This window comes from Beta vulgaris, chromosome 7 (genome assembly GCF_026745355.1).
Source record: "Beta vulgaris subsp. vulgaris cultivar EL10 chromosome 7, EL10.2, whole genome shotgun sequence".
In the NCBI taxonomy this organism is placed as follows: Eukaryota; Viridiplantae; Streptophyta; class Magnoliopsida; order Caryophyllales; family Amaranthaceae; genus Beta; species Beta vulgaris.
The window spans coordinates 2,496,484-2,512,881 of NC_079208.1; the positions used below are offsets into that span (position 1 = coordinate 2,496,484).

Genomic DNA, 16,398 nt, shown 5'->3' on the forward strand with positions numbered 1-16,398 from the left:
TCTAATATCAAATTGTGTATGAAAATTTACAATTTTATCTCAAATATAATTTTAAATATTAGACTGATGAAAATTTTAAATATAAGTTTGTGAAATCATAATTTAGATGTTAAGCAAAGGAAAAAAAACTGAAATTGATTCATACTTTTCGGATTAAAATTTGGGATGATAGAAAATCGACCCAAGAAAAAACTAAAGTTGATTTAAGAAATTACCTTTCTTTGTTAGAAAATCGACCCAAGAAAAAACTGAAGTTGTTTTGCTTCCTTCAAAAGTGGTTGATACGGCTGATGGATTTGTGATGAATTAGATCTACTGATGTTGCCAAGTAGTGGAAAAGGTAGTGAAATATTTTTTGTTAAAATTCTAGAAGGATGTGCCTACAGGCTACAACACATCAGTCAAAATTTTGGGTTTCAAATACAAGTGTGGATCAAAGTATAAATTAGCCAAATTATAATATGGGTTTCAAATACAAGTGTAGATCAAAGTATAAATTAGCCAAATTATAATATTGTTGCATTGGAAATTCAACGTAGCAGATAATATGGACTCAATTTTTTTTTGTTCAATAGAGAGAAGTTTAACTAAGGGATAATACTGTAATAATGCTACTTAAATGCAAAGAGTTAATGACTGCAATAGAAAGAACAGATTGTAGAAGGAGTACTATTTGATTGTATTTCAAAGAATCTTATTCACAAAATGGAGGTGAACTTAAAATACTAACTTGCATTTTCTTTTTGTTTACTATTTAGTACTCCCTCCGTTTCCTAAAGATCTTCCCACTTACTGTTCCTACAGATACCAAGGAAAATCAAGTTGTGTGGGGCATGGTGTGAGTAAAGTAGGAGAGAGAAAGGGGTTAAGATAAATAAACAAATAAAAAGGGGTTAAAGTAGGAGAGAAAGAGAGTAAAATTGAATTAATAATGTAATGGTGGACCATATGATAGTGACATGAGAGGGTAAATAGGGAAATTTGTTTTGCCAAATAAGGAATAAAGCAAAAGAGGGAAGATCTTTTGGAAACACCCTTAAACGGAAAGAGGGAAGATCTTTAGGAAACGGAGGGAGTAATAATTAGGCCTAAAAATGTCATCGCACGCATCGCGTGCATAAAAAGCTAGTAATTAATTAATTGTTCTCATCCATATGATTTTTTTTTAAAAAAAGAAATTTCATTAATTGAAGGCCAAACGACATCTACAATAGATATTATAAAAAAACAAGATACAATTAAACAAGGTTAAATCAAATTTGTCTTCGAAAAACTATAATGAACCAGATCGAGCAATACAACGCAGCCCCCTTGTATTTGCTAGAGGTGATCATGGGCCGGGCCGCGGCCAAAAAATTTTGCCCATTGGTCGGGCCGGGCCGGGCCTAAATTCGGGTCGAATTTTGTGTCCAAACCCCACTATTTTGGGCATAAATTAGCGGGCTTTTGCGGGCCAAAACTGGTCGGGCCAAAAAATAAACTAAAAAGTCATTTTTGACTTGCCCAAAGCCAAAAAAATACGGCTGGGCCCGGCCCGGCCCGCGGGCCAAAAAATTCTGCACAAAACCTGGCCAAAAAACGGACCGGGCCAAAATGATCACCTCTAGTATTTGCTGAATCAAACAGCTATTGATGAGAAAGTATATCATTCTGACATAGTTTGGGAAGAGCATTATTAATCGAACCATGTTAACCGCATCCGATATTCCAATACTTTCATGTTAAGTCTTGAACTTCAACCAATAAGAACAATTTCTCATACCTAAAAACGAAAAAACCACACTCACAACTCCCATAGGGTAGAGGAAATCTCCACAACATAGACTAAAAACCCCATAACAGGGTTTGAAGAAATCTCATAAAGTGATACTAATTTATTCAACAAAATAAGAAAATAAACTAAAAACTGAAAATAAAAGGGAAAAAGAGGCTTGATGGCAGCCCCTAACTGATGAAGAATGAGTAAGGAAGGCTAGGGTTCTAGAGAGAAAAAAGAGAGAGAGGGAGGCTCTCATCCATATGATCTATTTATAAGGCATTGCCTCTTATATGTAATGTACTTCCTTCATTTCTTAGAGTTTACCTAATTAATTTTTTTTTATCTAACCTTAATTTTTTAATGTGAAGAAAATACATCATTATTAATAGTAAGTCATATGATACATACAATGATAATTAAGATCTGAAAAGTCAAATTTAGCAAATCACAATAGTTTTCATGACGAAACTGGCCAATTAATTTAAAGCATACTCTCGAGCACAATTGCAACTCCGCTGCTTCAAGCTTGACGCGAGCAACGTATATCGATGTCTTTGGATCCTTCCAAGTACATACCTTCATAATTTGATTTTGTGATGTAAATGTTCCTGGTGTCGAATTGCTGATAAAATCTAAACTCTCATATATCCATATTATTAACACCATGAGAAAAAAAAAAGTCATACATATATGAGAAGCAACCCACCGAAAAGGGAGAGAAAAACTCTCACATATGGAGAGAGCAAACCAAAAGAAAGCAGTAAAGAAGATAACAACTCTAAAAACGAAGAAAAGGGGTTGTATGTTCGCGTTGGATGCCAATAGAATTATTAGAAACCCTGGAAAGAGAATGTGAGAGGACGAGGAGAGAATAAGACTCAACTTTTGGATTTGATTGTAAACTTACATTAATAAATAAGAAAAAACATTATCATGATGAATCTTTTTAGATTTACTATAACGTATAGTTTTCGAATTTTAAATCTTATAAAGTTTAGTATAATGTAATGGTGATACTAATGATCAAATTCGTATTTGGAGATCGCAAATGAGAAGATGGGAGAAACAGTAAGGGAGTAATTTATTATGTCACACCTTTCATTTAGATAATCTTGAGACAATAAGATTATTCATGCCAATTTTTCTTTATAATTTTGACGGCGGAAATATTTAAGCAATAGGAAGTAAAGTGAGTGAATTCGACATTATCACCAAGTAATACTTGGTGTCATTAAGCCAAAATTTAGATTTCGAGATTTCAAATTACTTGTTCGTCTTTTTTCAATATTTATTACAACATTTTCAAATTTGGCTAAAGATTTCCTCGATCTCAATTTCATCATATAAATTCCCTTTTTATATCTATTTACTCTTTACATTACTTCATTAAAAATAAACCCATCCTCGATGTTGCAAAGAAATAAACTCGAAAGAAGTACTTTTCTAAGGAAAATGAGAGAAGCATTTTTTGAAAGGGAGAGACTATGGTTCTGTTTGGGGAAGCATTTTAGGTGACTTATCAATGCTACAATTTTTAGTCACCTTATATGATTAGTGGTGTTTGGTGGAAGAACTCAAATAAAATTTAAGTCCAAAATTTGACTGAAATTGAGTTGGAGTAAAATATAGCGTCCGAGATCAGGTGCTGAAATTCATTTTATTATTTTTTTAAATCTTTTTTAAGCCTAAAAAGATATTCTACAGTCATAAATAATTTTACCAAACAAGTTATGCAATCAACTAACTTTTCAGTTTCAGCACCTTAACAATTCCAACTGCTAACTAATTAGTTTCAGTCACCTTATCAGTTTCAGCTTTATTTCAGCCAGTATTGCCAAATATAGCCTATATATCATCGAATTTAGTTGATAAAGTCTTATAAAAGTGATACCTAAACCTTTAAAAATAAATTCCGTCTAGACATCTACATCACTACACTTGATCGCTCATTTAGAAAAGAAATGATGAGTGACGATGGATAATGAGAAACTATTAATGCGGCCAACTCACTCACTCACTCACTCATGCACAAACACAGTCCCCTCTCTCTCTCTCTCTTGACTGAGTTCTGTCCCATTGACGAGTTCTCTCACGTGAGTACGACTTCCACTCACACCAAAAACAACACTCTCATTTCATTTCCCCCAACTTCCCATATACGTTGTCCAAAATGAAAAGAACTTCTCATTCTCATATAAAACCCCAACTCCCAACTTCACTTACACACATAAATTGAAACCAACAAATCAACTCTCTCTTTAACATAATCATACTCTTAATTACTCTTTCATAAATTAATATAATAACATGGAGGATTTGGCTGCTAATTTAGACGACGGAGAATCATGGCTTCCTTCTGATATTTTTCCAACCGAAGAATCTCATCATCAACATAATCACAACCGTTCAACTGCTGTTACTGTTACTTCTATAGAAGATCTCAACCGTCACTTCAACAACTTGAGTTTTCTTCATCATCATCACTCTCTTATTACCCACAAACCTCCTATTTCTCAGGTTTTTCACTTGTTTCACTCGTATAACTTTTATTACTAGTCTTATATGCATGCTATGCGTAAAACGAGTGGTAACTGCTTTACAATTTATTCTGATTTTCTTTATAGTTAAAGATACACGAATACACGTGAATGTATCATAAACATGGTATATCCGAGATTAATTTTTTTTGCTTATTGTTTATTTGAAACTTCCACATAAACAAAATTCGCTCGAGGGTCAATAGGAAGAGTATATAAACAAATGAAAAAAAAAACCCCTTAAATGTACCATGCAATAAATACATCTGTGTTTTTACATTTTCTTTTTGTTTATTTCAGGTAACTGTCATTATGTTTCAAACTGATTTAAACAAAAAGTTCAAACTATTTTTTTTGGGTGTTCACTATTCATCAGGTGCATGTAATGTTCGGACTTATAAGACAAACTCTTACTATCATAATTTGAGTTACATGTGAGGATGGTATCCGAAACCTGGATCAAGTCTCGTTTATATCATTATGCTTAATCGCTTGATTATCTAAAAAAATAAGTTTCATGATTTAATTTTTTAGTAGGTCGAATAAAAGTATAGGTATAAAGATGATATTACTTCTATTTTATATTATTTGCAACGATTTGGCGTAAAGTATCAGTAGAAAGTGTTTAGTCGGTGCAAATAATATTAAACGGAGGTATGGTATATTTGTTGATTATGAAGAAATTATGTGGCTTAAAAAAATTTGGACGAATGTTGTTTGGTTGTTGCAGCGGTTAGAAATGTATGGAGCAATGACACAGTTACAGTATGCAGTAACCACTCCTACTCCAAATGGGTGTTATGGACTGAGTGTGGGTCCCAAATCCGTTGACCATGGTCTCTTCAACTATGATTCCGGTCCGGTTCACTCTATTCCAGATATTCCGGTTCGACATTTCTCTATGCACAAACCGGTTTGCTCTTACCTCTCATCTTCTCATACAATCATACTATTTTCGTGTTTTTTAAATTGTTACACTTTAACTATTCATAAATTTTATTTTGACTATCATTAATTAGTTGTACGTAAGTAAAATGATAATTCCCCTCAAAAAAAAAAAAAAAAGTAAAAAGATAATAATGTGAGATCTTATTAGATTCTCCTTAAAGTTATGCACTGGTCAAAAAGTGAAAAATGTAAAAGTGTTTTAAAAGTAGAAGGAATAATTCTGGTTGTTATTTTTAAAAGGGTTATGCTATATGCTGCCCTTAGGGCTGTATATAAAACATAAATACATTGCTTAAAATGGAATATAGTTGTAAATTTATGACAAAAGTTTGCATTAGTCTATATAATAAATGTTAAGTTAATGCTTGTTTTATCCATTTTTAGCTTCTTATATGCAGCTCTTAGGGCTGCATTTAGCTTTTTCTTTTTAAAATGATTTCTTTCAATTTTTAATGAATAAGACTATATGATTGAAATTGATACAACATGGACATGAAAGATTAAGTTAATGAATTAAAATCAAATCTAATATGACATGAATGCGGAATAGACTCAAAATTAAACCTAGCTAATTGTTATATGGGAGTTCACTTATGATACACCTGGGTGTACCAATGGTACACCTAGGGGTATTTTTGTAATAAATTAGAATTTCAGGTGCTCATTTGATACCAAATTTGCTCATATGGGCATTTTGCTTATTTACTCATTTGTTCATTTGCTCATTTTGTAATAAAAGTGTTTGCTCATTTTCTTAAATGAGTAGAAATGTTTGTTCATTTGCTCATTTGTTCATTTTGTTCATTTGTTCATTTGCTCATTTTGCTCATTTGGAGAAAATAGTCTTGGGTGTACCATGAGTATGGTACACCCAGGTGTACTATAAATATTCTCGTTATATGGTATTATGCAATTGTCCTAAACTTTAGGAAGTTTTTAATATAAACTTACATAAGATCAACCATGATCCATAAACACAACTGAATTGCGAGTTCTGGTTTTCTTTATAATTTATATGATATGACATGAATATGAGGAATATAAAAAATTATTAAAAGAGACGGCTAGTCACTAAATAGATTAAACTAGTCATCAAAAGAAATTAATCTAGTCACTATTGGTTCTCTTTTTAATATTGAGTTTACCATTACCTAATTTTAATTTAAAAATAGGCGGTCTCTTACCAGACAAACTCAATGAATATATATAAATGTTAATAATAATATTTTCTACAAAATTTCTCATTATTAGTATTCATGTTTATATCTTAATTACTTCATATATCGTATATGTATAATTTTTATAATTATAGACTTTCAAGGGTACTTATATCAAGACGATATAAAGAGTAAAGAAATACTACAACATAACTAGTATATTATTATATATAAATAACAAATGATGATTCCGTTCGAAATATAAAAAAACAAATGATAAAAAAAAATAAGTCAAAAGTACTTCCTTTCGTTCTTTTTCTATTACTCCCTCTGTATTTTTTTATCTTTCTCACTTAGAATCTTGACACTATTCACATTTAGAGAGAATCTTTTAATTTTTTTTCAATATATAAGAAAAAATATAGTCATGTGGGGTCTTGTTTGATTCGTCTCAATGAGTAGTTTATTAATATTCAATTATTATATTTTTTTACTGATATGTAATGAAAGATATTTAATGTAGAAAAAGTGCATTGGCAAACCTGCGAAGTCAAAGTAGGAAAGATAAAAAAATACAGAGGGAGTACATCAATAAGATTCTTACATTATTCACTTATCACTCTTTATTTATCTATTGTGATTTTTACGTAAGGAAAAATATAATCATATAAAATGTTATTAGATTTATTTTGATACAGACTTTTAAAATATCAAACTTGTATAGTTTTTATTAAAAGTAATTAAAAATATTAATAATTAAAATTATATATTAATAAGTGTGAAAATTCAATTATTGTAATAAGAGAAAAAAAATATAGAACAGGGACTCAAATAAAGTATATATTGTACTCCCTCCGTCCCATAATATAAGTCCTGATTCCGTTTTTACGCGGGTATTAAGGCAAATGGAATCTTCATTGGATAAATGTACCATGATTCGTATTGGGAAGCACATAATTTTTGTTTAAAAAAAAAAAGAAAAAAAACTGATGTATTGGATTAGGCGTGCAGCTTTTAATCCTCTTGGAAGCTCAAAGGTTTTTGCTTTCTACTGCTGTACATAATGACAAATCCATGTATAACAACTTTGCCCAATGAAATCACTTTATTACTTCCTCTCAACCAATAAAATCACAACAAATACCATTACACAGATTCACAGTTTCTTAAGCCAAATCTAACGGCTGTAAGTAAATCTCATCAACTAAATTAAGGATGTTGCCAAATTTTTGCTTTTGGCGCCATGGATACAGTATAAATATAGGGCATTTCATTTTTTTTGTTCTCACTTCCTCATTACAAACACAGTACCATACTTAACCAAAAACCAAAAAAAAAAAAAACAAAATCTTCAGCATCATCGCCTGCTCCTTCATGGCTTCAGAGTGGAATTTGAATGATGCTTGGTCACCAAGTGACTATGATGACAGTGACAATGATATTGCACCAGAGGGTGGGGACTTGGAACACTTGGGCTTCCAACTGGACATTAATGAGGCACAACCAGCATCAACAGAAGACAATGAAGAAGCTGCCACAGCTCATCATAAGCTGAGGAACAGGCTCAGCAGTGATAACAAGTTACAAGTCTTGTTATTCCTTCTCAACAGAGCAAAGGAAGGTAAGTTGCAATATGGCAGCATCAAATTAGCTGCAGTTCAGTTTAATGTTGCAACAAAAACTGTTAGTCGTATATGGAATGCAGCAAAAAATTTTACAGAAACCATGTTAAGGTGTAGTGTTGAGGGAAGACTGCATTTATGTGGTAGGAAGAGGATACAAATTCAGTCAAGTGACATAACAAAACTATCAATGGGGCAGAGATCTTGCATAAGAGATCTTGCCACATTGATTGGTGTTTCAAAATCAACTGTCCACAAAATCAACTTTCATTTTAATCCAACAACCACCCAATAGTCCAGACTTGAACATCCTAGACCTTGGATTTTTCAGATCCATTCAATCACTCATGCACAAGAAGATGCCAAAGACCATTGACAGTTTGTTAGAGGCTGTCAACCAAGCTTTTAATGAGCTAGACCATACCACATTAAGTAATGTTTGGTTATCTCTTCAATATGTTATGAATGAGGTATTGAAAGTTGGTGGAGGGAACAACTACAATGTTCCTCATGTAAACAAGAAAAAACTGGAGAGAAATGGGATGCTAGAAGAACAAGTAACTGCACCAATGTGGGCAGTTGCTGATGCATGGGAAAGGGTGGTTAATGGGGCTTCAAGCTCTAACATGGGAAGGGACTAGCAATGTTTATTCATCAAGTTGTTTTTTTTCTGTTTTAGTGAAGTAAGCAAATGGGAACAGTTACTTTGTTCTGTTTTAGTGAAGTAAGGAGGGGACTAACAGTTTGTTTTTTTTCATCTAAGTCCATGAACTATTTTTCTTTGTAATGTTGGAGAAGCAAAATGATTAATGAACCATGTTTCAATTAAGTTGTTGTCTATGAACCACGTTTAAGCTTCAAAAAATTTACCAATTCATGGATAACCAAAAATAGAATGTGAAGTTGTAATCTCAGAAGTCCCCAATTTTCATAAACTAAGGTGAAGTTAGCTCTTCAATCTTTGCCACAATTGCCTCAATCAGTCAACTATGTTGGACTGGTGGCATAGAGGGCTAAGAGAGAGCATTCAATCACCTTAGAATGTTTCAAGTTTTAAGAATTTTTCATCACTGATTACACTTTGAACCACAGAAGGAGCAACAGAGATGATTCATAGACAACAACGGTATTTAGAGGCCAAGTTTATAACCAAACAATTTTTTCCAACACAAATCAGGCTTAGAACCAAACTTAGCATCCTTATTCTTGAAAATTCAAGCGTTACACAGCACAATTCGTGAACAACAGTAGGAACAACAAAGCAAAATGAACCCCACAAAAATTAAATCACAAACATCCAACATCATAGCAGATCAAAATCAACAACTAACCACACGCGTCATCACTAACAACAAGACTCAGCATCACTAACATCATCATCAAATTTTTTTTCCTTTTTCTTGATAATTGAAGAAGATGAGGGTTTACCAGTGGCGTTTGTTTCAATTTACCCTTTGCTTGCAGATATTATCATCATCACTTATCACAATCACCTCAGTCACTGACTCACCTTGTTTTCCTTCATTTTCTTTGTCACCATCGAACTCAACTGTCTTTGATTCATCAGATCTACCACTGTAACAGTGAATTCCTTCACAATTTGGCCCCAATTCACAGTAAGGATATTCAGAGCATGAATAAGTACCATTTGATGGATCATCAATGGATTTATGCGAAAATCCATGACTCATGATATGAAAACAGAGGAAATATGAAGGAGAACAGGAGAATTATGAAATTAAAAGTAGATTCATGACAAATCAAACACATTCTTGCGTTTAAATAAGAAATTTAGGAACGATTTTCAAAAATTTAGGAACGAAAAAAAATTCAAAGATCTCTTTAATTGAAGATGGGATTCATATATGAAAACATTAAAAACTGAAAAAAAGTTGCAGATTTCAAACAAAATATGAAGAAAATCACGCATCTGAAGAAAATCACGCAATATATTCTAGGGTTACATGTGAACAGGGACTTTGAACCCTAAAATGCAAAGAAGAAACCCAGAGAGAAAAAGAAGGAAAGAGGAAAGTAGAGGAGAGAGAAAGAAATGCGTGTGAATGATAATTAGCTGCCAGCTATAAACGCATTAAATAAGGGAGAGAATGGGTCAAAGATCCCATTTCTCATTAAATCTGATGTATTGGATTCCTCAAATTTGAGGGGCATTCTGGAGATTTTTTTGTTTCCATGAGGATAGAATGGGGATAATTTATGGCTTTACTTAGCAATAGGACTTATAAATTGGGACACCTTATAAGGAAAGGGGACTTATATTATGGGACGGAGGGAGTACTATATTTTCTTTAACCTCTCCCCTCCGACTGTACATGATCAATACTGTTAAATCAAACGAATAAAAGAATGAATATGACAAGCTAGAGCCGGCCTACTTGTCTTCACAGACAGAAGCGTGATATGGCCTTTCCCAATACAACACTTGGCAGGAGAATTGAACTTATATTTGAAGGAAAAAGATAAACTATTGACCTAGCTATTTATTTTTTTTTCTTTGGAAAATCCGTGGTAAGATGAATCTTCTTTGGGCTATTCTCGCACATCTTCACTCGCCCAGAAGCTCAATAAGCTCCATACCTCCCCCTATTGAAATTTTTGCTTCTACTAAAATTTGAACTTTGGTCTCTCATATGGGAGACAGAATATCATACCATTAGACCCAATAATCCTTGATTATTAACCTAACTAGTTACTATTATGTTCTTTGTACGTGTCTACCTAACATACTTTTCTCTTTTATGTTAAGAGTTTGTATTTTTTAATGAGAAGTATATTACTTAAAAAGATTTGCATGAAGTATATCCGAGAGTTAGGGTGGTTTTAAGTCTAAAATATTTAGATAAATTAGTTCAAAAATTATTAAAAGAAATGGTCTAATTTTAATATAAAAATAATCTTAATTACTAAATGGATTAAACTAGTCACCGAAAGAAATTAACCTAGTCAATATTAGGCTTATTATTTTTTTTAATATTAGGCTTATCATTACCTAATTTTAATCTAAAAATAGGCTTTATCTTACAAGACAAACTTAAATTAGTTTCAATAAATTAATTAGCTATAGTATTTTTAAGATATTAACAAAGAAAGTTTTATACAAATTTCGTTCAGTTAAGCTTAAGAAAAATAGTTTTACTCTTATTCATTAATCATTATACATGTTCCCATTTGCATCATTGTAAACTTAATGCAAAGAGTCCTCAAATTTGAATGTTAACTTCATGTCACTTGGTTAATATTGATATTCACAATAATAATAATTCTAAAATGTGTGATAGGTCCATACAACTTCAATTATGTGTCCGAATGCTTTATATCATAAATTGATGGTGAGAATTGAGAAGGATGTTTATCAACAAAAATAAATATGATTACAAAAATAGACGTAATACCAAATTGAATTTATTTTGATATTAACTTAAGCCCTATTCTTTTGGACTTATTTCAATTTTAGTTAAGTTATCCTCTTATATTAAGCTTAATTCAATTGAGTTCCAAACCGTCCATAAAAAATGGGTCCTTAACCTTTCATGAATTATGATCATGTACTTTTTGAGTTTTCAAAAACTCTAATAATTAGATGTTGATATAACAAAATTTTCGTTATATCTTTTGTAGATTTGATTATTTGAGATTTCTATGCTTTTGTATGATGTCAATCTCAACTCTAATAATGTTTCAACTTTTTCAGCTTTTAAACTGGATTTTCTTACTTTTTACTCTTTTAATTGTTTTTTTCTTTATCTATAAAAAGGTAGCTGAGCAATTGATGGAGACAAGAATAGCTAGAAATAGTAGGCCTGTGCATAGGCAGCAACAAAACCGGCTTTATACATTACAACCAAGTGGGTGTGAATCCGGGTTCGGGCTTGGATTCGGGTTGATGAGAAATTGCCGCGGCGGTAGCAGTAGTAGTAGCAGTAGCACCTCCTCTGGTACTGGTGTTTTCATCCCATGCACCACCTCTCATTCTGCCATCCGCTCTGACGGTGAAACCTACAAGCCATCAGGTGATGGTTTTTTTTTTTTGCGGGCTTTTATTATATTGATTACGAGTAGGTCTGGTAAAAGTGACGAATTTAAATTTCAAGGTAGACAATTTCATTTTAATACAGACAAATCAACTCGACTGAACCCAAACACACAAATTGCATGGTTTGTCGGTCGAATATATCTTGAACGAATTGACTTGAGCTGAATCCAAAGAAAATTCGATAATTTCTTAGATAAATTATTGTTTTAAGGGCATCTCAATTTCTCGGATGCTTCTTTGTTAGATATCGAAATACATAAGAAGTCATAGAATCCAAAATGTGGAACATAAAATTGTTTAGTTGACATGAATATAATAAAATTACTTCCTACAAAATAGAAGAATAAACTTACCAAGTTCTAAGTATGTGAAATTCCTATATATGGGAAGACGAGAATATATGTAATAATCAAACAAATAGTATTGTAATTTCTATTTGCATTTGGAATTTCCTAGAAACTTAGGATTCATTACATTCAGCCAAATGACAACTTAATATTTTACTACCTAATGTAGAAGTATATAAATTGTATAGGAAATTTATTCCCATTTTATAGGTATATTTTGAAGTGAATCAATAATAATGAATTAAAATTTATAAGTAAAATAAAAGATAGAGGAGAAACTACTTGGAAGTACCAATGATCTGTCTTACGAGTTACAACTAAAAATATAAAAATATCTCCTGTCAAAAAATAAAAAAAATATAAAAATATCTTAGGACTTTGCTGAAAACAATAGAAAACGAGAATATTTATAGTACATCTGGGTGTACCATGCTCATGGTACACCCAAGATTATTTTCTCCAAATGAGCGAATGAACAAATAAGCAAAATGAACAAATGAGTAAATAAGCAAACATTTCTACTCATTTAAGAAAATGATCGCACACTTTTATTTCAAAATGAGCAAAGTGAGCAAATGAGTAAATGAGCAAAATGCCCATATGAGCAAATATGGTGTCAAATGAGCACCTGAAGTTCTAATTTATTACAATAATACCCCTGAGGGTACCATGCTCATGGTACACCCGGGTGTACCATGAGTGAACTCATAGTAAACCATACTATTTGGAAAAGAAAAATAATCATTTGTATACAAATTTTTGCTTCTACTTTATAATCACACGTGGGTCATTAGTGTTCTGTCATACTACCTTTGTTTTTTTTAGTTGTCCCGTTTTTCTTGAACACACGTGTCGATACATTATTTTAAATTTATTTTTACATTTGTAATTATCAATAAACAAAAATTACAAAAGTTGATATTATGAAAATCTACATTGACACGAATCTAACAAGATCACACATGATTATATTTTTCCTGAAGTACAAATCACAAAAAATAGTCAAAGTTACACATGCGAATACTAAATAGTGTCAAAAGCCAAAACGGGTCATCTAAAAAAAATGGAGGAAGTACTTGTGAATTGACCTTTTTTAAGTAATAAACTAGTTATTACTTATTAGGCCGGGTAAGAAAAATATTCGTTTATTAATATAATACTTTATGGTAATAACACTAAATACAACTTAGCCTAGTGGTTAAAATTTTGGTATATATACTTGAGGTCTCAAGATCAAACTCTATACTCAGCAATTTCTTAATTTTTTTATTGTACATGGATTACATGAACTAAAACTCCATAGAGAGAGCGCCACATGGCACAGTTTCTTGTTTTCGCATGCCTTTTGATATATTTGTATAGATTTGTCTAATAACAATAAAGCTATAATCACATGCATGCTTGTAAATTGACGTTTCTATGTCTTTCCATCAGGCCCGACCCTTAACATGTCCTATTAATCAATTTTATAATTTGAGGAAAATACATCAAAAGAACACCCTTAAAGAGACTCAAACCACAACCTAAATATCATCAGGAGAAACCTTCTTTAAAAACACTGCTTTGACTCTACTCTTAATTCTTTAGTACAATTAACATCTATGTTACTCAAACACGAATTAAATGTCTACTCGAATGCGAGTGATTAAGCATTCGACTCTACTACTTTGTAGAAAAGAGTCAAGCTTTTAATTTAAAATGAAGTATTCATTTGAAGTATCAAAATTTGAGGTATTTTTTTAATGATAATTTTTGTATGTTTTTTTTCTTTATTTAAGATAACTCATTTGCCGAAATTTTCTAGAGCTCTAGTACTATAAGCTTGCATCGGCTAACGTTCGTTACATATGATTTTTCCAATCCCTCAAACAAAAAAAATGAAAACATTGGAGATTCCTATTTGCTAACTACTACCTTCGGTATTTAGTTTACCCGTATTTTTTTTTTTGGGATGTACCTTATTAGTTTATCCATTTCTTTTGTTTCTATTTTTGGAATAGTACTACTAACTTTCCATCACACATACATTCAACTTTAACATGAAATAATACTCCGTAGTTTTTCTTTCCTTCTATGTCTTACATAGGTCCGTCTCGAACTATATGGAGGCCCTGTGCGAACTCATATGTGAGAATTTAATAATATAATAGCTCATCCATTCATGATTTTTCACTTCATGTAATCAGATTATCAAAAAAGAGTACCCCAAATAAGTAAATTATTTGGGGACTATTTCTTATGATTAAAAGATAAATTTAAGTTGAAATGGATTGCAAATAAATAGGTAATAAAAGAATTTTCCAGTTTAAACCATATTTTTCGGTGTTCCATTTGAGGTTAATTGGAAATATGGATTGAAAGATTATGTTGAAGTGATAATTAGAGGCTTGAATTAAGAGTAATCAATATAAGGTGTATGCGTTTCCGAAAAAAATGAGAAGGTGAATGGTTTTGAGAATTAAGAGTTGCAGAAAATAAAAAATACGCATATTGTGGGAACTGAAAAGTTAATAAATCTTTTCGTTTTACTACCTGGACTTTCTCTAGTTTGAAGCCCTCATAATTAAGGGGGCCCTGTTCCATAGAACATGTTGAACATGATAAAAGCCGGCCCTGATCTTACGATATTGTTTCTTCTAAAACTTTGTGAAAAAAAACGGATAAACTAATAAAAACTGGAGGGAGTATTACGAACTATTCCTTCTTATTCATTATTTTGGGGTGAACTCATAATAGGGGTGGCACCACATAGAGGAACAACAAGGAGGCTTGGCACAAGGAAGGCAGAAGAAAACTATTGCTGTAAATCAGTTGGATCTTCTGAAGTGGGACTACCAAAAGACTGGACCTACTAAAGACTTGGAGTTGTAGTACTACACTACTACTACTACTTCACTTAACTCAAGTGTTGTAAAGACAGCCGTTTCTGTTGACTTGTTAGTTTGAAACATAAATAATCTAGTACTAGTTATTACTACCAGTCTACTACAATAGCTTTTGAATAATAATAATGCTTCTCCTTGAACTTATGGAGTAGGTTAGTTTATATGTTTGTGTCCTTTGGTCACTTAGATGCTATCTTAGGAGTTAGGATGCTTACTGGTTAGTAGTAGAATGTGTAGAAACTTTCATGAATGTTGTTCTTGAAATTAGAATATGTTTTCTTAGCTTATGATTGAATGTTCTAAACAAAATGAATATGTGAAGTGTAAGTGTACGATTGGAATATGTAAGGTAGATTGAACGTACATGATTTAAAAAATAATAATCTAAGAGTGGAAAATATATGTCAAATCTAACAAAACAAGTTCCAAATTCAAATGAATTTGGAAAATAACTCATTATTTTTCCAACTATATCAGTTTATTCTTTAGGAGGCGAATTGACAAAGGCTTCTCATTCCATTTCACAAAAATTGACCCGCTTTTTTTTTTTTTTTTACATGTTTTCAAAAAAATTACTTGATTAAGTGATAGATTACATTGTACTAAAATTGTTTATCTCTCCCCACTCTTCACCACACCTTTTTCATTTCTTTCTCCAAATTTTCCCTCTATCTCCTCGAGTTTTACGAAAAGCATAGTGAATAACTAAAATGAAAACAAAAATATGCATAAACGAGTTGGACATGCAAGTTTGAGATGACTAGGCCCATTGGCAACCCCCTTTTACACGTTATGCTTCATTGGCTTAATAATGTCTACATCTAGCTACATTTATCGTGCGCATGTGGTGTGTGGGGGTGATAATGAGCTTGGTCCATTCGCGAACAGTTTGAGATTTGGTCGGTCAAAGCTCCGCTCGTAGTAGCTCGGCTCGGATTCAGACTCGGCTCAAGACATTAACGAGCCGAGTTAATTTAGGCAAAACTCGACCCCAAACCTCGTGAACAAGCTCGATTATACTCTTATATATATAATCCCAAAAGATTAAGATGTTTGACCTTAATAACACATCTTACAAAACGTTACATT

General features: G+C 32.1%; 1 protein-coding gene across 1 annotated transcript; it reads left to right on the forward strand.

The window, feature by feature from the left end:
- The first annotated feature begins 3,829 nt into the window (after positions 1 to 3,829).
- Positions 3,830 to 15,493, forward strand: LOC104898251 (hypothetical protein). Its single transcript, XM_010685302.4, has 4 exons — positions 3,830 to 4,276; positions 5,027 to 5,209; positions 11,799 to 12,054; positions 15,161 to 15,493. The coding sequence occupies exons 1-4, from the start codon at positions 4,067 to 4,069 to the stop codon at positions 15,277 to 15,279; spliced, it is 768 nt and encodes a 255-aa protein (XP_010683604.1). The 5' UTR covers positions 3,830 to 4,066; the 3' UTR covers positions 15,280 to 15,493.
- Positions 15,494 to 16,398: the final 905 nt, after the last annotated feature.